The following is a 21,081-nucleotide window of genomic DNA, read 5'->3' on the forward strand; positions in this document are numbered from 1 at the left end:
ATGCGTATGGAAAGGGCTTTGTAAACGTCAGGCATGTAAACGTTCATTCCTTTAGGCCTCCGGTGCGCACCCACCAGCCACCCAGGCTGAGACTCTTAAAAGGGACAAAACCTGCTCAGTTTTCCTCCCGACTTTGCTTCCTTCATTTCATTCAAAGACGAGAGATATTTTCTTGCAGAGATTTAGTTAAAAATGAAAGGTAGGTGAAGAGTTTTTGCGACTTTACATACCCTAATAAATTTCACAATCCTTTTTAAAAAGTCTTGGATTTTAAACAGGTTACATATGAATCCCAGATGCTGATTACACCTGTTTAATTAACAATACCGCAATTTTAACAGGGTAAGATAGTCCAGAGAAAAATGTTAATTATGCACTTGACATTTCATTTAAAACTTTTTCTTAAAACTAAAAGGTTTCATTATAAGAGATAAATTTCAAATATACTTTATTAAACGGATTGCTAATTAGAGCCTAAGCAATGATAAAGAAAATACACAATGATATTCAACCAGAGGTTATGTTTCTGGACCTACTGACATAGTAAACGTACTTTTCTTTAATTCATCTAGAGACTCAATACTCAGGCAGGTACATTTCTAGTTAAAAATATTTGTTAAGATAGGTGATAACTGGTCTACTTTAATATTGACAACTGAGATAAAACTACAAACTGTCACGCAATGTTTAGGGACCCAGAATCAACTTGTCAAAAAAGTACATTTTATACCCATAATATCATTGTTTTTGCATGATTATCCTTTCAGGTTATCACAATCTGTTACTGGCTTCTTATCTAAGAATTTACAGGTTTACAGGGCCTTAAAGTGAGGTCATTCAGGTAAATAACTAGCACACACAAACCACAGACCATGTTCAGGACAGCAGAGCCACTCCTCTGTCTGACGGGCGGGGGTCACTTCCTGGAGGAGTCCTCCGAGTTCTGACAGCCGCATGCTGACAAGCAAGGCTGCTGAAAATTATTTAATTAGACACACTGTTATAAAGATTTTCCATCATACTTTATTATTTTTTTCAGGTAGAAAACTTGGGTTTCAACTTTTACAGTCATAAAAGTATTTCCCCTGGGATCTCCTTCATCTAGAGAAGGTACCCGTGTAATTATTTTGAAACAGTCTTCCTAACTTTCCAAACTTTGCTAACCCTAACCCCCTCCCCTCTCCCGTGAATGTAACCAGATCAGCTGTAAAGGAACAGCACCCAGTCACGACGGCCAGCCGAACGCTGAACGCCGCCCATCCCAGAGGCTCGGTCAGCGGTCTGCGTGTGTTCCTGAGGAGAACTCACTCGGGTCTCTTCAGGGCTGCGGCAGCTCCACAGCCAGCCTTCCCCGGAGCAATCGCCCAGACTTCATCCACGTGCTCCTCTCATTTGGATCTCAGCGCTTCCTCCCACTCAACAGCCGACTCAGACTTCTTGGGAATTGCTGGAAATATTGACTGCATTTTATTTCTAAAGTCTTTCATCTGAAAGATGAAAAAAAATCAGTCATCAAATGTTAAAAGACGGGAAAAAGAGCCAAAATTAGAGATGGACCCCGTTGCTGGCTGACTGATATGATACATCACTGCTGTGGGTACCGATCAAAGGAAGACCAACAAAAGCAAGAGACTGTCCTTGCTGCCTTGGAAGACCTCTTTTCTTCTTCCTAATATAAGTCTGTTGGGCCTTAAATAACATAAAACTCTAAATCTGAAAGGCAACATGCTCTATATCGTCAACCCACCATGACATTTATTTTCCTACCAGAAGACAGCCTATGTTGTTCAGGCCTTCATATGTAAAGATGCAGTTGAGAATGGGATGTCTATCTAAATAAATGAATCTACTGAGGCTATTCAAACCTAGAAGCCTTTGGGGGCCAGAAGGAAGGCGTGGGGAGAAGAAACTTCAGTTCAGTTCAGTCGCTCAGTCGTGTCCGACTCTCCGCAACCCCATGAATCACAGCACACCAGGCCTCCCTGTCCATCACCAACCCCCGGAGCTCACTCAAACTCATGTCCACAGAGTCGGTGATGCCATCCAGCCATCTCATTCTCTGTCGTCACCTTCTCCTCCCGCCCCCAACCTTTCCCAGCATCAGAGTCTTTTCCAGTGAGTCCACTCGTCACTTAGTAGGGGCTAAATTAAGGAGGAACCAATGAATGGCAAATAGAGTTCTTATGCACGGACAGTGCTGAAAAAATCTACGTAAAGGTGTTCCCAGCAGACAGTGACTTGGAATCGAGGGCCCGGAGCAGGGGTTTGGAACATCCTGACGTGCAGAGTCAAGTCCACCTCTGCACACGGCCCTGAGGGCAGGGAACACTAATTTACAGGATGTGGATAGTCTTTACCGCAGGTGACACTAGCTCCACACCGATTCACTCCATACACCTAGATGGTCCTATTCTGAGGACACTATTCCAGAAGCACCGGAGCACAGCGCTGCAGTCTTCTCATCAGCCACACCCCAAGATTCTGCCTGCAATGCAAAAGACTCTAGTTCGATCCCTGGGTCAGGAAGATCCCCTGGCGAAGAAAACAGCTACCCACTCCAGTATTCTTGCCTGGAGGACCCCATGGACAGAGGAGCTTGGTGGGCTACAGTCCACGGGGTCACAAAGAGTCAGACGCGACTGAGCAACTGAACAACCACCCAACCACGATTTCCCGAGGATACATATCTCCTCAGTCAAACTGTGAAGCACCCTGGATTCACAGCAACATGTAAGTCATTTCTTGGAGTGACTGTTTGAGAGTCAGCTAGTTTTTTTTTTTCCTTAATGTTGACGCCTGCTTAATTTCAATCAGAAGCGGAACCCTTGTGCTATTTCCCAATTCAGGAGGTGCATCCCGTTTGGGACTTGACAATTCCGAGGCGTTTACTCCAGTCATGGTAGCACCGCTGTTAGCACAGACCCTGGTATCAAGTAGACCTCTCTATTCAAAGCCCAACTCACCCACTTGGAAAGTCTGCTTACTCTCGCTAAGGGGTAGATTTCCTGTGTGCATCATGGAGATAATTACCTGCTTACAGAGTTGAGAGGACTGAGATAACGTACATAAAAGCACAGCATCTGGTAGTGCTCAATATACATTAGCTGTTGTCACTACAGCAGCTTCAAAATATTATGGTCCAAGAACAAAGCTCATGTGGAGATAAATATTACGGTATGTTTGTCAAAAGCATTAACTTACAGTCACATCATTTTGGTTTAAATATTCTGATAACTGAAGACACATAAGGTCGTAAGAGGTCTGTAGGTCCAGGACCACCCTCTCAATGTCTGGGTGCTAGACACCAATCTTGATGACTCAAACCCACAGTATTTATGTCTCCCCCTAACCCCCTCTTCCACGCAGCTCTCTGGTTTGTACTGTGATGAACCCTTCATGAAAGGTTTCCAACTCAAGGCAGTACTCTGTCCCTGAGGGTCGGGGGGATGACTGGAAATGTAGTTCTAAACAGAAGTTCTCTAAATAGAGAGTCCTGACAGTCAGGCTGTCAGAGTCACAGGGGATCACTGTTGGCACTGGGGGGCAGGGATGCTAAATGTCTAGGATGGCCCACAAAAAGAGTTGCTTTGTCCAAAATACCCAAGAGTGCCCCCTTGAAGGATCTTGCAGGCCTTCTCAGTTGAAAGACACCTCTGGCCAGGACTTGCAGTGCGCTGCTTGGCTCTTTCCTGTCACCCCTCTGGTTGCACATCTGTCACAGCCAAGCCTAAGGGCAGGGTTTTCTGGTGGGGTATCAGCCACTAGGACATGAAAAGAGCCATCTATCGTCCCACCCTCTCAGGGAGATGGCAGGGGGTCGGTCACTGAGAAGGCGGAGGCGGGAACTCAGATGAGGCCTGGGAGGGGGCGTGCAGAATGGCTGCTCTACTCTGGCCCCGGGTGGGGGTGGGGGTTGTGCGCCCATTTCCTCTTCTTGGCCCATTTTTTTTTCTTTGCTCTAATTTCTCAAGGATGATGTACTTGTTCCCAGGGTCGCAAGTGAGTAGCTGAACCATTAGAAGGAATCATATCTGAAAAAAAGCCAGGTAGGAACAGACAGGCTTCTGAGCCAGGTGAAGGAAGGGTGACAAGTGGGATACAGAGTGCCACGTGGTCCATACTTATTTACAGCTGTGGAGGAGCCCAGCCAACCCAGCGGAGTATAAAAACCTGAGCTCACCGCCCAGGAGCACACCAACGCCACACCTGCCTGCAGAACCACCACGGATGAAAAGGCTAGAGCCTGCCAGAGAAGATCTTTTACCACAAAAGATGTGAAGAAGGACCCACAACAGGACATGGGGGAATGGCGGACCGGTAATACGGTTAAGTCCCGCATCCCCAGGTGGGTGACCCATAGAACCAATACTCTGCACAGGTTCTCCCAGAGAAGCCAGAGTTCTGGCCCCATGTCAGGGTCTCTAGCCTGGGGGTCCTGCACCAGAAGGCAAGCCCCCAGGGAATCTGGCTTTGAAGGCCAATGGGGCTTAATTTCAGGAGTCCCAGAGGACTGGGGAAGAGAGACGTCACTCCTGAAGGACGCGCACAGCATCTCACAGACTCCAGGATCCAGGACAAAAGCAGTCATTTGACAGGAGCCTGGGACAGCCAACCTGCTAGTCTTGGAGCATCTCCTGGAGAGCTAGGAGGCCACTGCAGCTCACAGTGGGGCACAGACACGGGCAGCCATTCTCGGGAGCTCCCTCCACCACTTGACACTGGGTGGCGCCAGTGTGGGATCCTCCCTGTAGCTCATTGGTGCCAAGACCTGACCCACTGCTGGGATACCTCAAGCCAAGCGAGTAACGGGGCTGGGGACACAGCTCCCCCAGAGCAGGCAGGTTGCCTTAAGACCTCTGGAGCCCAGCTGCCTCATTTAGACACGGCCCTGTCCACCAGAGAGTCCAGGACCCCGCTCCACCCGTCAGTGGGCAGGCAGTGGCCCCAGAGTCCTGGGCCCGGCCCTGCCCTCCAGGAAGCCTGCTCTAGCTCCAGACCAGCCTCCTCCAGCAGGGGCAGGCACCAGATGTAGGAACACTACAGTCGTGCAGCCTGCAGAGCCCATCTCCCCAGCACCAGGCCAACCCAACTGAGTCAGGAGCCATCTCCCCTGCCTCCCCCAACCCAACCAGGGATCCAACACCAGCTCTGAGACCCTTGGCTCTGTAACCAGCCTCCAGGGCCGGCTCTGCCTGCCAGTAGTCTGAGCACTGAATCCAGGACCTGGTTTCACCCTGCAGTGGGCAGACAGCAGCCCCAGAATCTTCTAGACTCTGACTCCACATGCCAGTACTAGCCCCAGGGCCCCCTGAGGTTCTGCAGTCAGCAGCCTCGTGACCCGGCCCAGCAGCTGGCAGCTTCCACACAAGGCAGGGTCTGGCAACCAACTGGACTGGAGGCCAACCAAAACAGTACGGTACTGACACAAAAACAGGCAGGCAGATCAATGGGACAGAATAGAGCTCAAAGATATACCTGTGCACCTATGGTGACTTAATCTGCGACACAGGAGGCAGAAACACATAATGGAGAAAAGACAGCCTTTTCAGCAAGTGCTGCTGGGAAAAACTGGACAAGTCAAAGAATGACATTAGAACATTCTCTAACACCATACACAAAAATTTTTAAATGGGTTAAAGACCTAAATGTAAGATTGAAAACTATAAAACTCCTAGAGGAAAACATAGGCGGAACATTCTTTGACATAAATCACAGCAATATATTTTTGGATCTGTCTCCAAAAGCAAAGGAAAAAAAAGCAAAAATAAATGCAACCTAATTAAACTTTTGGTTTTGTACAACAAAGGAAAAAGACAACCCACCTAATGGGAGAAGACGTTTGCAAATGATACGACTGACACAGGGTTAATATCCAACAAATATAAACAGCTCATACAGCTCATAATTTAAAAAATCGAACAACCCAATTAAACATGGGCAGACAACATGAATAGACATTTTTTCAGAGAGGACAGGCAGATGGCCAACAGGCTCATGAAAAGATGCTCAAGATCCCTGCAAATCAAAACTACACTGAGATAACACCTCTCACCTGTCAGAATGGCTGTCTTCAAAAAGAACACAAATAACCAATGTTGGTGAGAATGTGGAGAAAAGGGAACACCTGTACACTATTGGTGTGATTTGGCAAATTGGTGTAGGCACTGTGGAAAACAGTATGGAGGCTTCTCAGAAAACTGAAAACAGAACTACCATATGACCCAGCTATTCCACTCCTTGGAATATATCCAAGAAACACTAATTCAAAAAGATACAGACAGCCCAATGCTCACTTAGCAGCATTATTTACAACTGCCAAGATATGGAAGCAACTTAAGTCTCCATCAACAGATGAATGGATGAAAACAATGTGGTATATATACACTGTAATACTAATCAGTCATAAAAAGGAACGAAATGTTGCCACTTGCAACAACATGGACGGACTTCGGGGGTATTATGCTAAGTGAAATAAATCCAACAGGGAAAGACAAATACTGTATGATCTCACTTACACGTGGAATCTACAAAAAATACAACAGACTAGTGAATATAACAACAAAAAAAGAAAACAGACTCAAAGATACAGAGACCAGTGGTTACCCCTGGGATAAGGGAAGGAGGGAGGGGCCCTGTGAGGGTAGGGAATTAAGACGCACAAACTACTGGCATAAAATAAGCTGCAAGGATATGCTGTACAGCACAGGGCATATGGCCAGTATTTTATAACTATGAATGGAGTATAGCCTTTAAAATTGTGAGCCACTGTTCTGTACAGCTGTTACTTATATAATACGGTGTATCACTATACTTCACTGAGAAAGCCTTTCAAATTTTACAGCTGTGGAAATGGAAAACCAGCATATCTCCTTACAATCAGAGCCTCAAGTTGCTTTCAGCAGAAAGGCTCACAGAAAGTTTCTAAGCTTGTACTATTCATAGTACATGGACAGTTAAATGAAGACCTTTAGTTTTTTCCCGGCTGTTTCAATTTCTGATATGCAGATCAGAGGTGTCGGTCCTCTCAGGGATACTCTGTCACAGGTCAACAGAACATTCCTCTGCTTAAAAATGTGCTTGACAAAAGACTTGGGGACAGAGTACATTTAAGCAAATATACTGAATTCCATGACAATAATTACAGCTACTGCCACAAAACCATCCCCCTACCCTAACACCAGAGAAGTCTGGTGAAGACAGGGCATGTTGGGGACCTGAGTATCCATCCAGCAACTCTATCTCACTCTGAAGCATTTTCTAGACTCTGGGATTCTTCCCTGCAGTCCTCCTCATCCCTCTTCCTCTCTGACCAAGAAGAATTTCTCTATGACCCTTCTAATCAGGGCCACTGAATACCGCTCAACTCCAGGATGCCCTCCTCAAACACTGGGATACAAACGGCACTCCAAGGCAGGGAGCCCACTCCTCCAAGAACCTCATCCTTGAGTCCCAATGTTTGTGTCCAACAGTGCTGGGCTGTAATATTATCAGAAAGTAGCAGTCCCTGAGTGGGGGGTTCAAGATGGGGAACACATGTACACCCAGGGCAGATTCATGTCAATGTACGGCAAAAGCAATACAATAATGTAAACTAAAAAAAAAAAAAAAAAAAACTACATAGCAAACAAAAAAAGAAAAAGAAAGTAGCAGTCCCTTCAACAGTACGTGAACTGTGAACTCCCAGATGTTCAAGCTGGCTTTAGAAAAGGCAGAGGAACCAGAGATCAAACTGCCAACATCCGTTGGATCATCGAAAAAGCAAGAGAGTTCCAGAAAAATGTCTACTCTGCTGTATTAACTATGCCAAAGCCTTTGACTGTGTGGACCACAATAAACTGTGGAAAATTCTTAAAGAGATGGGAATACCAGACCACCTGACCTGCCTCCTGAGAAATCTGTATGCAGGTCAGGAAGCAACAGTTAGAACTGGACATGGAAAAACAGACTGGTTCCAAACAGGGAAAAGAGTACACCAAGGCTGTATATTGTCACCCTGCTTATTTAACTTATATGCAGAGTACATCATGAGAAATTCTGGGCTGGAGGAAGCATAAGCTGGAATAAAGATTGCTGGGAGAAATATCAATAACCTCAGATATGCAGATGACACCATCCTTATGGCAGAAAGCGAAGAACTAAAGAGCCTCTTGATGAAAGTGAAAGAGGAAAGTGAAAAAGTTGACTCAAAACTCAACATTCAGAAGACTAAGATCATGGCATCTGGTCCCATCACTTCATGGCAAACAGATGTGGAAACAGTGGCAGACTTTATTTTGGGGGGCTCCAAAATCATTGCAGATGTTAACTGCAGCCATGAAATTAAAAGATGCTTGCTCCTTGGAAGAAAAGCTATGACCAACCTAGACAGCATATTAAAAAGCAGAGACATTACTTTACCAAAAAACGTATATCTAGTCAAATCTATGATTTTTCCAGTAGTCATGTATGGATGTAAGAGTTGGACTATAAAGAAAGCTGAGCACCAAAGAACTGATGCTTTTGAACTGTGGTGTTGGAGAAGACTCTTGAGAGTCCCTTGGACTATAAGGAGATCCAACCAGTCCATCCTAAAGGAGATCAGTCCTGAATATTCATTGGAAGGACTGATGCTGAAGCTGAAACTCCAATACTTTGGCCACCTGATATGAAGAAGTGACTCACTGGAAAAGACCCTGATGGTAGGAAAGATTGAAGGCGGGAGGAGAAGGGGACGACAGAGGACGAGATGGTTGGATGGTATCACTGACTCAGTGGACATGAGTTAAGTAAACTCCAGAAGTTGGTGATGGACAGGGAGGCCTGGCGTGCTACAGTCCATGGGGTCGCAAAGACTCGGACACGACTAAGTGACTGAACTGAACTGAGCAGTCTCTAAGGCAGCAGTTCTCAGAGTATTATGACTAGGAAAATGATTACAAGTAATTTGTCACTAATATGGATTTTCTGATTGATATTCTAGGTTTAGAACAGATTCAAGATTATGACAATAATGTTATTACTCAATTCACACTGTAACAGCTTTTTGAAGGGCAATGTAGCCAGTATGCCAGGAGTGAACCATGGGATATTACTACACATTTACTGTGTCTGTCTTGGCAAGGAAAAGAACAACATGAAAACTTTTGGTGTTATGTATAGTGTGCTGAAAAATTACTTAAAAGCTGAGGCTATGTCCCCAATTTAATGAATTTGCGAAAACCCTTATAGCATCTAATAAACAGACAGCTACTGGAATTAAGCGCTCCAAGTTTTACAATGTCTTTGCCACCGTATGCTCATTTAGCTTCAATTTTATCGCTTGCAGGTACAGGATGGCTGCCAGCCTTAGTACTGAGGTTAGAATAATGAAAGCTTTATAGGACCAACTGATGAGAAAACCTTTGGATATATCAATAATTACAGTGCCAACAGGAATTTTGAAGAACCTGGAAATTCAGCTTCTTCATAAAACCGAGTAAGACTGTAAATGTTTCCTGAACAAGAATAATGTCTGCCATTTAAGATCACCTAAGTGCCAGACTCACCAAGCAGTAGGCAGTTATGCGGCCTTCACAATTCCGGCAGAAATGAAGACTGCCACTGTATACACGAGAAACCAGAGGGCAGAGAGGCTAACCCACCCATGGTGATAGGATTTGTAAGTATAATCGCCTCACTGACATCCAGGCTCTTTCCCCACACCACTCTGGTTCTGCGACCTGGAAAGACCTCTGCAACTTCTACTCATGTGCCCGATTTCCCTAAAAATGACTTAGCTTGAAACACGTACTTCTTGCAATGGTGACCATGTTATACAGACTGCCAAGATGATGCTGTTAAAGTGCTGCACTCAATATGCCAGCAAATTTGGAAAACTCAGCAGTGGCCATAGGACTGGTAAAGGTCAGTTTTTATTCCAATCCCAGTGTTTACTGACAGCCAGTACTCATCTGCTTCTGGATACAGGGGGTAATACTTCTCTCTGTAAGGGAGAGATGAAGCCTTCTGAAGTGAACAGTACAAAGAAGTAGAGGAAAACAACAGAATGGGAAAGACTATGGACCTCTTCAAGAAAATTAGAGATACCAAGGGAACATTTCATGCAAAGATGGGCACAATAAAGGACAGAAATGGTAAGGACCTAACAGAAGCAGAAGGATTAAAAGGTGGCAAGAATATACAGAAGAACTGTACAAAAAAAGGTCTTAATGACCCAGATATCCATGATGGTGTGATCACTCACCTAGAGCCAGACATCGTGGAGTGTGAAGTCAAGCGAGCCTTAGGAAGAATTACTACAAACAGAGCTAGTGGAGGTGACAGAATTCCAGATAACCTATTTCAAATCCTAAAAGATGATGCTGTGAAAGTGCTACACTCAATATGCCAGCAAATTTGGAAAACTCAGCAGTGGTCACAGGACTGGAAAAGGTCAGTTTTTATTATAATACCAAAGAAGGGCAATACCAAAGAATGTTCAAACTACCACACAATTGCACTCATTTTACATGCTAGCAAGGTAATGCTCAAAATCCATCAAACTAGGCTTCAGCAGTACATGAACTAAGAACTTCGAGATGTACAAGCTGGATTTAAAAAGGCAGAGAACTGGATGGGGGGGGTGTTTGGGGGAGACTGGATACATGTGTATGTATGGCTAAGTCCCTTCACACTTCACCTGAAATTATTACAATATTGTTAACTGGCTGTACCCCAATACATAATGTTTTTGGTGTTAATAATAATAAAAATTCCTGTGGCATTTTTCAAAAAAGAAAAAAAGGGCTGAGGAACCAGAGACTAAATTGCCAACATCCGCTGGATCATAGAAAAAACAAAAGAATTCCAGAAAAACATCTGCTTCATTGATTACACTAAAGCCTTTGACTGCGTGGATCACAACAAACTGTGGAAAATTCTTCAAGAGATGGGAATACCAGAGCACCTTACCTACCTCCTGAAAAACCTGTGTGCAGGTCAAGAAGCAACAGTCAGAACCAGACATGGAACAATGGACTGGTTCAAAATTGGGAAAGGAGTATGTCAAGGCTGTATATTGTCACCCTGCTTATTTAACTTATATGTAGAGTACATCATTCGAAATGCTGGGATGGATGAATCACAAGCTGAAAGCAATCAAGATTGCTGAGAGAAATATTAGTAATCTCAGATATGCAGATGACACCACCCTAATGACAGAAAATGAAAAGGAACTAAAGAGCCTCGTGATGAAAGTGAAAGAGGAGAGTTAAAAAGCTGGCTTAAAATTCAACATTCAAATCACTAAGATCATGGCATCTGGTTCCATTACTTCATGGCAAATGGATGGGGAAACAGTGGCAGACTTTTTTGGGGGGAGGCTCCAAAATCACTGCAGATGGTGACTGCAGCCATGAAATTAAAGGACGCTTGCTCCTGGGAAGAAAGGCTATGATAAACCTAGACACAGTATTAAAAAGCAGAGACATCACTTTGCTGACAAAAGTCTGTCGTCAAAGCTATGGTTTTTCCAGTAGTCATGTATGGAAGTGAGAGTTGGACCATAAAGAAGCCTGAACACCAAAGAATTGATGCTTTTGAACTATGGTGCTGGAGAAGACTCTTGAGAGTCCCTTGGACAGCAAGGAGATCAAACCAGTCAATCCTAAAGGAAATCAATCCTGAATATTCATTGGAAGGACTGAAGCTGAAGCTCCAATAGTATGACCACCTGATGTGAACAGCTAACTCATTGGAAAAGACCCTGATGCTGGGAAAGGCTGAGGGCAGGAGAAGAGGTCAACAGAGGATGAGAATGGCTGGATGGCATTACCGATTCAATGGCATGAGTTTGAGCAAATTTGGGGAGATAGTGAAGGGCAGGGAAGCCTGGCGTGCTGCAGTTCCCGCAGTCTCGAAGAGTCTGAGTGAGTGAACAATACTTCTCTACCCTCTTGAAGTTAGGCAACTATGTGACTCATTCTGGCTAATGAAATATGACTAAAAGAAATCTGTCCCAAGGTGAGGCATATTATTGCAAGTGTTCCAGCCTCCAGGCCTCTCTTCCCTTTCCATGGCAATCACGGAAACCCGTTTGCTGCAGTGGTGCCTCAGGATGAAAGAAACTTGAGGTATGAAGCCATCCTGTGGAGGACAGGCTCCATAGAGAGTTGCATAAACCCAGTGAATTTTAGGAAAGAAATAAACCTTTAAGCCACACAGTTGGAGATTATTCTTTTACTGTAGTATAACCCAGCCTATCCTGACTGACATAGCTGGTGAAGAGAAATCACAGAACAGACCTGAGGCAGGCTCTGATATCCTTCACTATTATGTTAAATTTGGCTAAAACATGGAAGAATAAAAACTTAAGGGTTGGACAAAGGGGAAGAGAAACTTGGGTGTTAATTAAGCTTAAATAGGTTTTAGAATCACCTGGAAAAACTAAACCCACCACTCTTCCCTTCAGGGAGCTCAGCACATTGATTAATCCCATTATATGACACAGCTTCCGAGGAAATCAGAACATTTTTATATTTTCAATGAACTAGTGTGGGAGCTCTGATCAGCTTGGTTAAGTAGAGAGTCAGTTTTTGGGGGGTGGATTATAGTCCTATGTCTACTTAGTATAACTGGACTAAGCAGGACTAGGCTTAATTTAGAGAGTAGCTGCTGGTATATTTCAATTTTTGATTAGGCCTGTTGATACATAAATTTGAGAATGTCTGAACACACCGTGTAATTTATTTAATATTCATTTGCATTAGGAAGGCTAAGATTCTCGTTTTCTAAGTTATTAGTCCCATTATTCAGGTAAAGGTCAGACAAGCATCTCTTCCCTAAACCTTCACTGTATCACATCCATACAGTCTAGAATTTGTAGTAAAGTCAATTGATTTAGGAATAAAAAGTGAACACGTAACTTTCTGAGCAGTACAATCCCTGAAGTACTCATTAAAAAATGGTCAATTATTATGACAATGATTAACAACAGGGCACAATTCAAAAGCAAAAAATGTCTGTTAATGTGCAGTAAACTGAGCAACAAGGATGACCCTCGAGTGTCTTAGGGCCAGGGCATGCTCTGCAGCTAAGACTCAGCCCAATAAGAACAATTTATAACATGCTTCTTGATTTAATGTGCTAACAGGTCAGGTTCTCAGCGGCAGTTCTAAAACTATTTCAGTCAGGCTTTATTTTTAGTAACTGAACCACCTATGACTGTCAGGCCTCTTCCTAAAAGCTTTATATTTTACTGTGTTAAATAATAAAAAATTTATGACATTTTGACTCCACTTGTTTGACTTAATATGACTAGAATGCTACATTTCTAATTTTAAAAGATGCAGCAAGCAACAAAGATTTATTGTATAGTACAGGGAACCATAGTATCTTGTAATAACCTGTAACAGAAAATCTGAAAAACAACACATATATGTATATGTATAACTGAATCACCTTGCTGTACACCTGAAACACTGTTAAGTCGACTACACGTCAATAAAATATATATATATTAAGAAATACTTTATAATAGTTACCAACCAAATCACTATCACTTTCATATTTTACCTAATGATCCTGCTTCACTGGCACACATACATGAGCATGATCAAACACAGAACACACAGGACCTGCTTGCACTCCCATTTTATGATGCTATTTTTTCTTTAAAAAAAGCCTGGCTGATAAGATTGTCACAGGAGAATGAAGATACTGATGGCTCAGTAACAGAGCTTCTGTGTATATGTTTATTTTCACACTGTATAGGAAGTTACTTATAAATGAACATAGGTATAAGGCACCCAGAACAAAAGAATGAACATGTACTTAATGCAAAGAATCAGAATTTCTGTAACACAACACCTGCATCCCACATTTTTCTGAACAACTGGCAACTACACACACACACATAAGCAAGGACAATGATTGGTACAGTTGGTACAATCACTCACACACATAAGCAAGGACAATGATTGGTACAGTTGGTACAATCACTGGCACCTTATTTGATGCAGTCACTTGGGAACTGTTAAAAGGTATAACCTAGCATCTGGATACTAAATAAAAGGGGGGAGGCTAAATAAACAGGGGAGTCACTCTACCCCTTTCTGTTTCCAAGTTTTAGGAATTCAAGTTTATTAAAAAACTAGACATACACAAGACCATAACCACTATCTTTCTTCAGTAACTTCAGAATGGTAGGTAGTTTTAAACAACTTTAAAACTTAAGCTCCTTTTGAATATCCCAAAGTGTTTTTGCACTCTTCTGCAGACGAGCCTCTTCTTCAGGGGCCAACTTTACTTTTATAAGGTCAGTAATACCATTCTCCCCCAGGATACAAGGAACACTGAGGAATACTTCTTCATTTATTCCATAGAGACCCTTAATTCTGGTGGAAACTGGATGCACTCTTCTAAGATTCTTCAAAATACTTTCTGTTAGGTCAGCTACAGACAGGCCAATGGCCCAAGAAGTATAACCTTTCATTTTAATAATCTCATAGGCACTAGCAACCACATCTTTGTGAATATTTTTCCACTGCTCGGGATCTTTATCAGTTCCTATATCTAAGTTCAGTTCCTTCAGAGGGACACCAGCGATGTTCACGCCACTCCACACAGGAACACTTGAGTCTCCGTGCTCTCCAAGGATCCACCCATGACAGCTTTCAGAATGGATACAAAGCCTTTGCCCAATCAAGAAACGGAAACGGGCAGTGTCGAGATTACAGCCACTTCCAATAACTCGGTTTTGGGGAAAGGCACTCAACTTCCAGGCTACGTACGTCAAGATATCCACCGGATTGGAAACCACAATCAGTTTGCAGCGCGGACTGTATTGAACGATACTGGACATCATTAACTTAAAGATGGCCACATTTCGCTGGACTAAATTAAGGCGTGTTTCTCCTTTTTTCTGGCGTGCACCTGCCGTGATAATCACGAGGTTGGAGTTTGCAGTGACAATGTAATCTCTGCTGGAAACAATGTTCGGCATTTTCACGAAAGTGCTGCCATGCTGAAGATCCATCGTCTCACCCTTCAGTCGGCCTTCATCAACATCCACCAGGGCGAGTTCATCGCTCAAGCCTTTTAATAGGATGCTGATAGCACAGGCCATGCCAACGGATCCAGTTCCTACGATGGAGATCTTACTGTTACGAACAGGCTCCTCTGAAGTGAAATTCTGCATCAACCCACACTTGACTGTTGCCATCTTGGATGCGGGGGCCACGGCCCAGGCGCCCCCGAGGGGGATGGCGGCCGGCGGGTGGGGGCTTAGGGCCATTCCCGGGCACAGGAAATTTGCTCTCACAGTGCCCACTCTCTGGCTGGCCCGCAGGATTCCCACAGTCCAGCTCATGGCTATTCACTTCAGAGGTGAAGGCAGAAAGCAGCAGGCACCCTGAGAAGCTCCAAAGGAGAGAGCTGTGACCGTTGGCCGGTTCTCAGCCCTCAACGCGGCTGCGCAAGGCCGGGGCCTCGCGACAGTCCCTCCAGGACGCTACTGCGGCTGCGCAAGGTGGGCTCAACTCGCATGGCCTCTAAAGGGCCCCTACGAAGTATCAAGAGGGGAGGCTGCTTCTAGCAAATGAATTCTGGAGTTAGAAGTTTTAGAAACCCACTAATTCTCTAATGTATTGGAGAAAGAATTACACATACTTAACCCAGATCCTTGGGATTACTTATTTTGTTTTTACGACATATGCCAATAAAAATATTTCCATTAAGTACACATGAAAATACGGTTAAATGTTCTTAATGATATTCCTGGCCAATAATAATCAATCAGGTGCGAATCCTTTGTCTCCCAGTGGCCTCCTGCACCATTTTCCTGCATCTGCGGGAAAAGCAGGCCTTCTGTTTCCCATTGTACCCATTTCAAGAACCTTCTATTTGGAATGACTTCCACTGCCTTTATGCCTATTAGGACCAGTAACTGTGGGGGAGTCGCAGGATCCTGACAACAGAGGGAAGGAGCCCACTGTGAGCCAAACAACTCACAAGGTTACTTATCTCTCATGAAAAGGAAAGCTCCTGGTCAAGAGTTCTGATTACAAATGACTTCTCAAGTAAAAAGATGATGATAATATATCTTAAATGTCTTTAAAATGGCAAATTATGACCCACGCACAAATCAAATTGCTGATTAAAGTAGTTAGTACAACATGGCATCAGTATATCTTACACTCCTCTGCATATCTCTGGTCAGTCTTATGAACTTCCTTTCAAACTTCTAACAAAAAATAAATTTACATTTGATTAAATAATATACATATATTTGTATACCCACAGATAAACACACACACACACCCTTAAACCCAGTAAACTATGTAAGTCCAAATAAAAATAATAGTACTTTATCCTCACTATATAAACAGAAGTCTGACCATGTAATGATTTCTCAAAGCTTTCCTCTCATCTAAAAAAGTGGTATGCTCTCCCCTAATGGAGCTCTTGGGCTTCCCTGGTGGCTCAGTGGTAAAGAATCCACCTGCCAAGCAAGAGATGTGGGTTCAATCCCTGGGTCGGGAAGACTCTCTGGAGAAGGAAATGGCAACCCACTCAAGTATTCTTTGCCTGGGAAATCCCATGGACAGAGGAGCCTGGCGGGTTGCTGTCCATGGGGTCACAAAAGAGTTGGACACACTGAGCAACTAAACAGCAACAACAAATGGAGCTCTTGGATATGCAGGCTCCTCACAGGGAAAAAAAAAACAAAAAACTGTGTATATGTACAAAAAATATACTGTTTGTGTATAAGTATATATACATATATTCCATTTTAGAATACTAAATCTTGACAAAATGAATATTTTATATTCAGACCTGAAAAGCTATTCTCACTCTTCCTGCCACTGAGCTGCAGTCCAGGAAGAGAGGAACAACAAGCAAAGGAGCTGGTGAGGGTGAGAAAAGTGTGGTCATTAGCAGAGATCCTGCATCCTGTTTCAGGATGACTTGCCGGCACTCTGTCTAGACAGTACAGCACAAGCTCCATGATACACAAAATGGTAACAGCACCCCATATATGAATTCTCTTCACCCTGGTGGTCAGATATATGGTAACCATTTGTCAAATTAAAAAGTGGAATCCTTTAAATGATTTTCATTTAATGGTGGCTGACATCTTAGAGGAATCCTCTTAAAACACCAACTTCTGATACCTACTGTTTCTTTTATCTGAGTCACAGCTTGAAATGTTTTAACCTGATGCCTGCTCCCACTTTCTTCCTACATTGACTCCTTTCACCAGTCATTTTCCTTATAAGTGTTGTTGAGGATGACATTCAAGGACATAAAGAGTTAAATGGCTTCTTTCTATATTAATTTTCTTCCTAGAGTTTGAACCTCTGCAGAAATACAATCACTATGACAGCTGCCTCTTCAGTTTTTCCCCTTAGCCACAACTAAATCAATTTTGAAAAAAAATAACACTCTATAAAAGTATCTCAAATGCAGCCTTTTATTTATAATAAGTCTTGAGATAAGAAGCAAAGAACTAAAAAAGATGAAGAGATGACTTCAGTTCAGTTCAGTCGCTCAGTCATGTCCGACTCTTTGCGATCCCATCAATCACAGCACGCCAGGCCTCCCTGTCCATCACCAACTCCCGGAGTTCACTCAAACTCATGTCCATAGAGTCGGTGATGCCATCCAGCCATCTCGTGCTCTGTCGTCCCCATCTCCCACCCCCAGTCCCTCCCAGCATCAGACTCTTTTCCAGTGAGTCAACTCGTTGCATGAGGTGGCCAAAGGATTGGAGTTTCAGCTTTAGCATCAGTCCTTCCAATGAACATCCAGGACTGATCTCCTTTAGAATGGACTGGTTGGATCTCCTTGCAGTCCAAGGGACTCTCAAGAGTCTTCTCCAGCACCACAGTTCAAAAGCATCACTTCTTCGGTGATCAGCTTTCTTCACAGTCCAACTCTCACATCCATACATGACCACGGGAAAAACAATAGCCTTGACTAGACGGACCATGGTTGGCAAAGTAATGTCTCTGCTCTTTAATATGCTATCTAGGTTGGTCATAACTTTCCTTCCAAGGAGTAAGCGTCTTTTAATTTCCTGGCTGCAATCAGGACTCCCCAAAAATGGAGAAAGTCAGCTAGAGTTAGCCAGCTCCCTAATGATCTTCTATCTTAGGTGGCTCATTATTCTTTTTGAACAGAAAATCTAACTCAAATTATCTATTCCAAATTCAGTTTAATATTACAGCTGATGGCAGGATTATGCCATAATACTACTGGTTACAGCACTTAGGAGGGAGGAAGCAGGAAATAAAGATGACCAGTGAGCAGCTGAACCAAGAATGGTTGTAAACTAAGTCACCTGGACTTTCGTCCCTAGCTCTCGATGCCTTTTCTCTAGGAACCCAGTTCAAATATTCTACCCTCTCCTAAGTCTTTTACAGTTTCCCAATGCTCAAACTACCGCACAATTGCACTCATCTCACACGCTAGTAAAGTTATGCTCAAAATTCTCCAAGCCAGGCTTCAGCAATACATGAACCGTGAACTTCCGATGTTCAAGCAGGTTTTAGAAAAGGCAGAGGAACCAGAGATCAAATTGCCAACATCTGCTGGATCAGCAAGAGAGTTCCAGAAAAACATCTATTTCTGCTTCATTGACTATACCAAAGCCTTTGACTGTGTGGATCACAATAAACTGTGTAACATTCCGAAAGAGATGGGAATACCAGACCACCTGACCTGCCTCTTGAGGAACCTGTATGCAGGTCAGGAAGCAACAGTTAGAACTGGACATGGAACAACAGACTGGTTCCAAATAGGAAAAGGAGTACGTCAAGGTTGTATATTGTCACCCTGCTTATTTAACTTATATGCAGAGTACATCAAGAGGAACGCTGGGCTGGAAGAAGCACAACCTGGAATCAAGATTGCCGGGAGAAATATCAATAACCTCAGATATGCAGATGACACCACCCTTATGGCAGAAAGTGAAGAGGAACTGCAAAGCCTCTTGATGAAAGTGAAAGAGGAGAGTGAAAATGTTGGCTTGAAGCTCAACATTCAGAAAACTAAGTTCATGGCATCTGGTCCCATCACTTCATGGGAAATAGATGGGGAAACAGTGGAAACAGTGTCAGACTTTATTTTTTGGGCTCCAAAATCACTGCGGATGCTGATTGCAGCCATGAAATTAAAAGACGCTTACTCCTTGGAAGGAAAGTTATGACCAACCTAGATAGCATATTAAAGAGCAGAGACATTACTTTGTCAACCATGGTCCGTCTAGTCAAGGCTATGGTTTTTCCCGTGGTCATGTATGGATGTGAGAGTTGGACTGTGAAGAAAGCTGATCACCGAAGAATTGATGCTTTTGAACTGTGGTGTTGGAGAAGACTCTTGAGAGTTCCTTGGACTGCAAGGAGATCGACCCTGGGTGTTCATTGGAAGGACTGATGCTAAAGCTGAAACTCCAATCCTTTGGCCACCTCATGCAACGAGTTGACTCACTGGAAAAGACTCTGATGCTGGGAGGGATTGGGGGCAGGAGGAGAAGGGGACGACAGAGAATGAGATGGCTGGATGGCATCACCGACTCGATGGAGCTGAGTTTGAGTGAACTCCAGGAGTTGGTGATGGACAGGGAGGCCTGGCGTGCTGTGATTCATGGGGTTGCAAAGAGTCGGACACGACTGAACAACTGAACTGAACTGAACTGAAGGAGAAGTAACTTTTTAAAAATCTGCCACCACTGTGTACCTCTCTCCATTACAGGATTTATCACACACAAACGCAATTACTTATGAAATTGTCACTCCAAAGGGAACACCTTTTATTTAACAGCGTATCTTTATCCTCTAGCACAGAGCTTGGTACAATCACTCTTCATGGTAGAAAAGAATGAGGAAATAACTACAGAACTGAGTCAAGTAAGGCTCTGGGGGCTAACGGGTGAGAATGAGATGGAAAGGCAGGGCTGGAGAATCCACCTGGTGTGGAGTTTTGTAAAAAGGGATAAGGAAAATGGTGCCTGTTTGGGGTTTTTTAGCAAGGTTGATACAGTAAGTTTCAGATAAAGCTGTGAGTAAACTAAAAGATTTCTTAATCCCTTTCAAAACTAGTATCTAACTACCTTTACCAAGTTAGAACATAAAATTAAAAAAGAGTCTACAGTGCTAGAAACACAGTAAAATAAATTTGCAATGGCAGAAGGAATATTTTTATCCTTTGAAGTTATTTAAAATACTTTGCTCTGTGGAAAGTTTAAAAAAAATAATCCATGCACAAATGGATTTGAAAAAGAAAAAAAAAAGATGCAATGAGGGTTGTGTTAATATTACAAGCTACAAACTCACCAGCATGCAAGCGGAGCACTATATAAACACAATTATTTTCTAAAATCTTACAATTTAAAAATCGTAACATGCAAATTGTAGTTTTTAAAAAATTAGTGGGCTGTGATCCTATTGCTCATTAATACACACTCTAACTTTGTAATCCTCATGCAGGGGTCTTTACAAACCACAGAACCTGAAAGTGTTTTCTTTCATCAGCAATAGTGGGACTGCTCGGGGAAGGACAAAAGCAGGGCCACAAAGCTCTGTCCCGTGAGTAGAACAAAGGTAGAATGTCAATTCAAAAAACCCAGGGACCAAATTTCTACTTATGGTATTCAAATACTGTAACATCACTGGCAAGCTGCTCGTATTAATCATCAAAAAGGAAAACATGAAAATATGGCACAAAGAAATTAAAATTCATTAATATGTGTTTAAACATACTAAATCATATCTAAAAAGTGAGAAAGGGCCTATGGTCAAAAAATTAAACTAACTGCATAGGTGCTGTTTTACTAATTCAGCTATTTATTCTCTGCAATTGGACTAATACATATAATACTGTAGTCCTCAGTAACAATAGCTTTACCCATCCAAAAACAAAAAAGACACAAGAATGTTGTGTATGGAAATTACTTTCAATTTGAGGAGAAACTTAAGTTATCTTTATAAAAAAACTCCAAACTGCCAAAACAGATTTAATTTCACATTGTAAAGGTTAAAGCTTCATTTGCCTCCATCAAAGCCACGAACAGGGTCAACAGCAGCTGGGAACAGTAAAGGGGGAAGGGGTGTTCCAGGTGGGCGA

General features: G+C 43.1%; 2 protein-coding genes across 2 annotated transcripts in view; both read right to left on the minus strand.

The window, feature by feature from the left end:
* Positions 1-386: 386 nt before the first annotated feature.
* TMEM242 (transmembrane protein 242) overlaps positions 387-21,081 on the minus strand; it is a 42,937-nt gene continuing 22,242 nt past the window's right edge. Inside the window, exon 4 of the mRNA XM_055433320.2 lies at positions 387-1,487. Coding sequence (XP_055289295.1) covers positions 1,389-1,487 — 99 coding nt within the window. The 3' untranslated portion in view covers positions 387-1,388. The remainder of the gene's footprint in view (positions 1,488-21,081) is intronic.
* Positions 13,608-15,496, minus strand: LDHAL6B (lactate dehydrogenase A like 6B). The gene has a single exon (XM_055433319.2). It carries the CDS (start codon positions 15,323-15,325, stop codon positions 14,180-14,182), a length of 1,146 nt encoding a protein of 381 aa, XP_055289294.2. The 5' UTR covers positions 15,326-15,496; the 3' UTR covers positions 13,608-14,179.

The sequence above is a fragment of the Moschus berezovskii genome, chromosome 10, assembly GCF_049115385.1.
Source record: "Moschus berezovskii isolate FMDL1 chromosome 10, NW_MosBer_1.0, whole genome shotgun sequence".
Lineage (NCBI taxonomy): Eukaryota > Metazoa > Chordata > Mammalia > Artiodactyla > Moschidae > Moschus > Moschus berezovskii.

Bases quoted from the DNA above. Each gene is read 5' to 3' on its own strand.
- LDHAL6B (XM_055433319.2), bottom strand. From the start codon at position 15,325: ATGAGCTGGACTGTGGGAATCCTGCGGGCCAGCCAGAGAGTGGGCACT.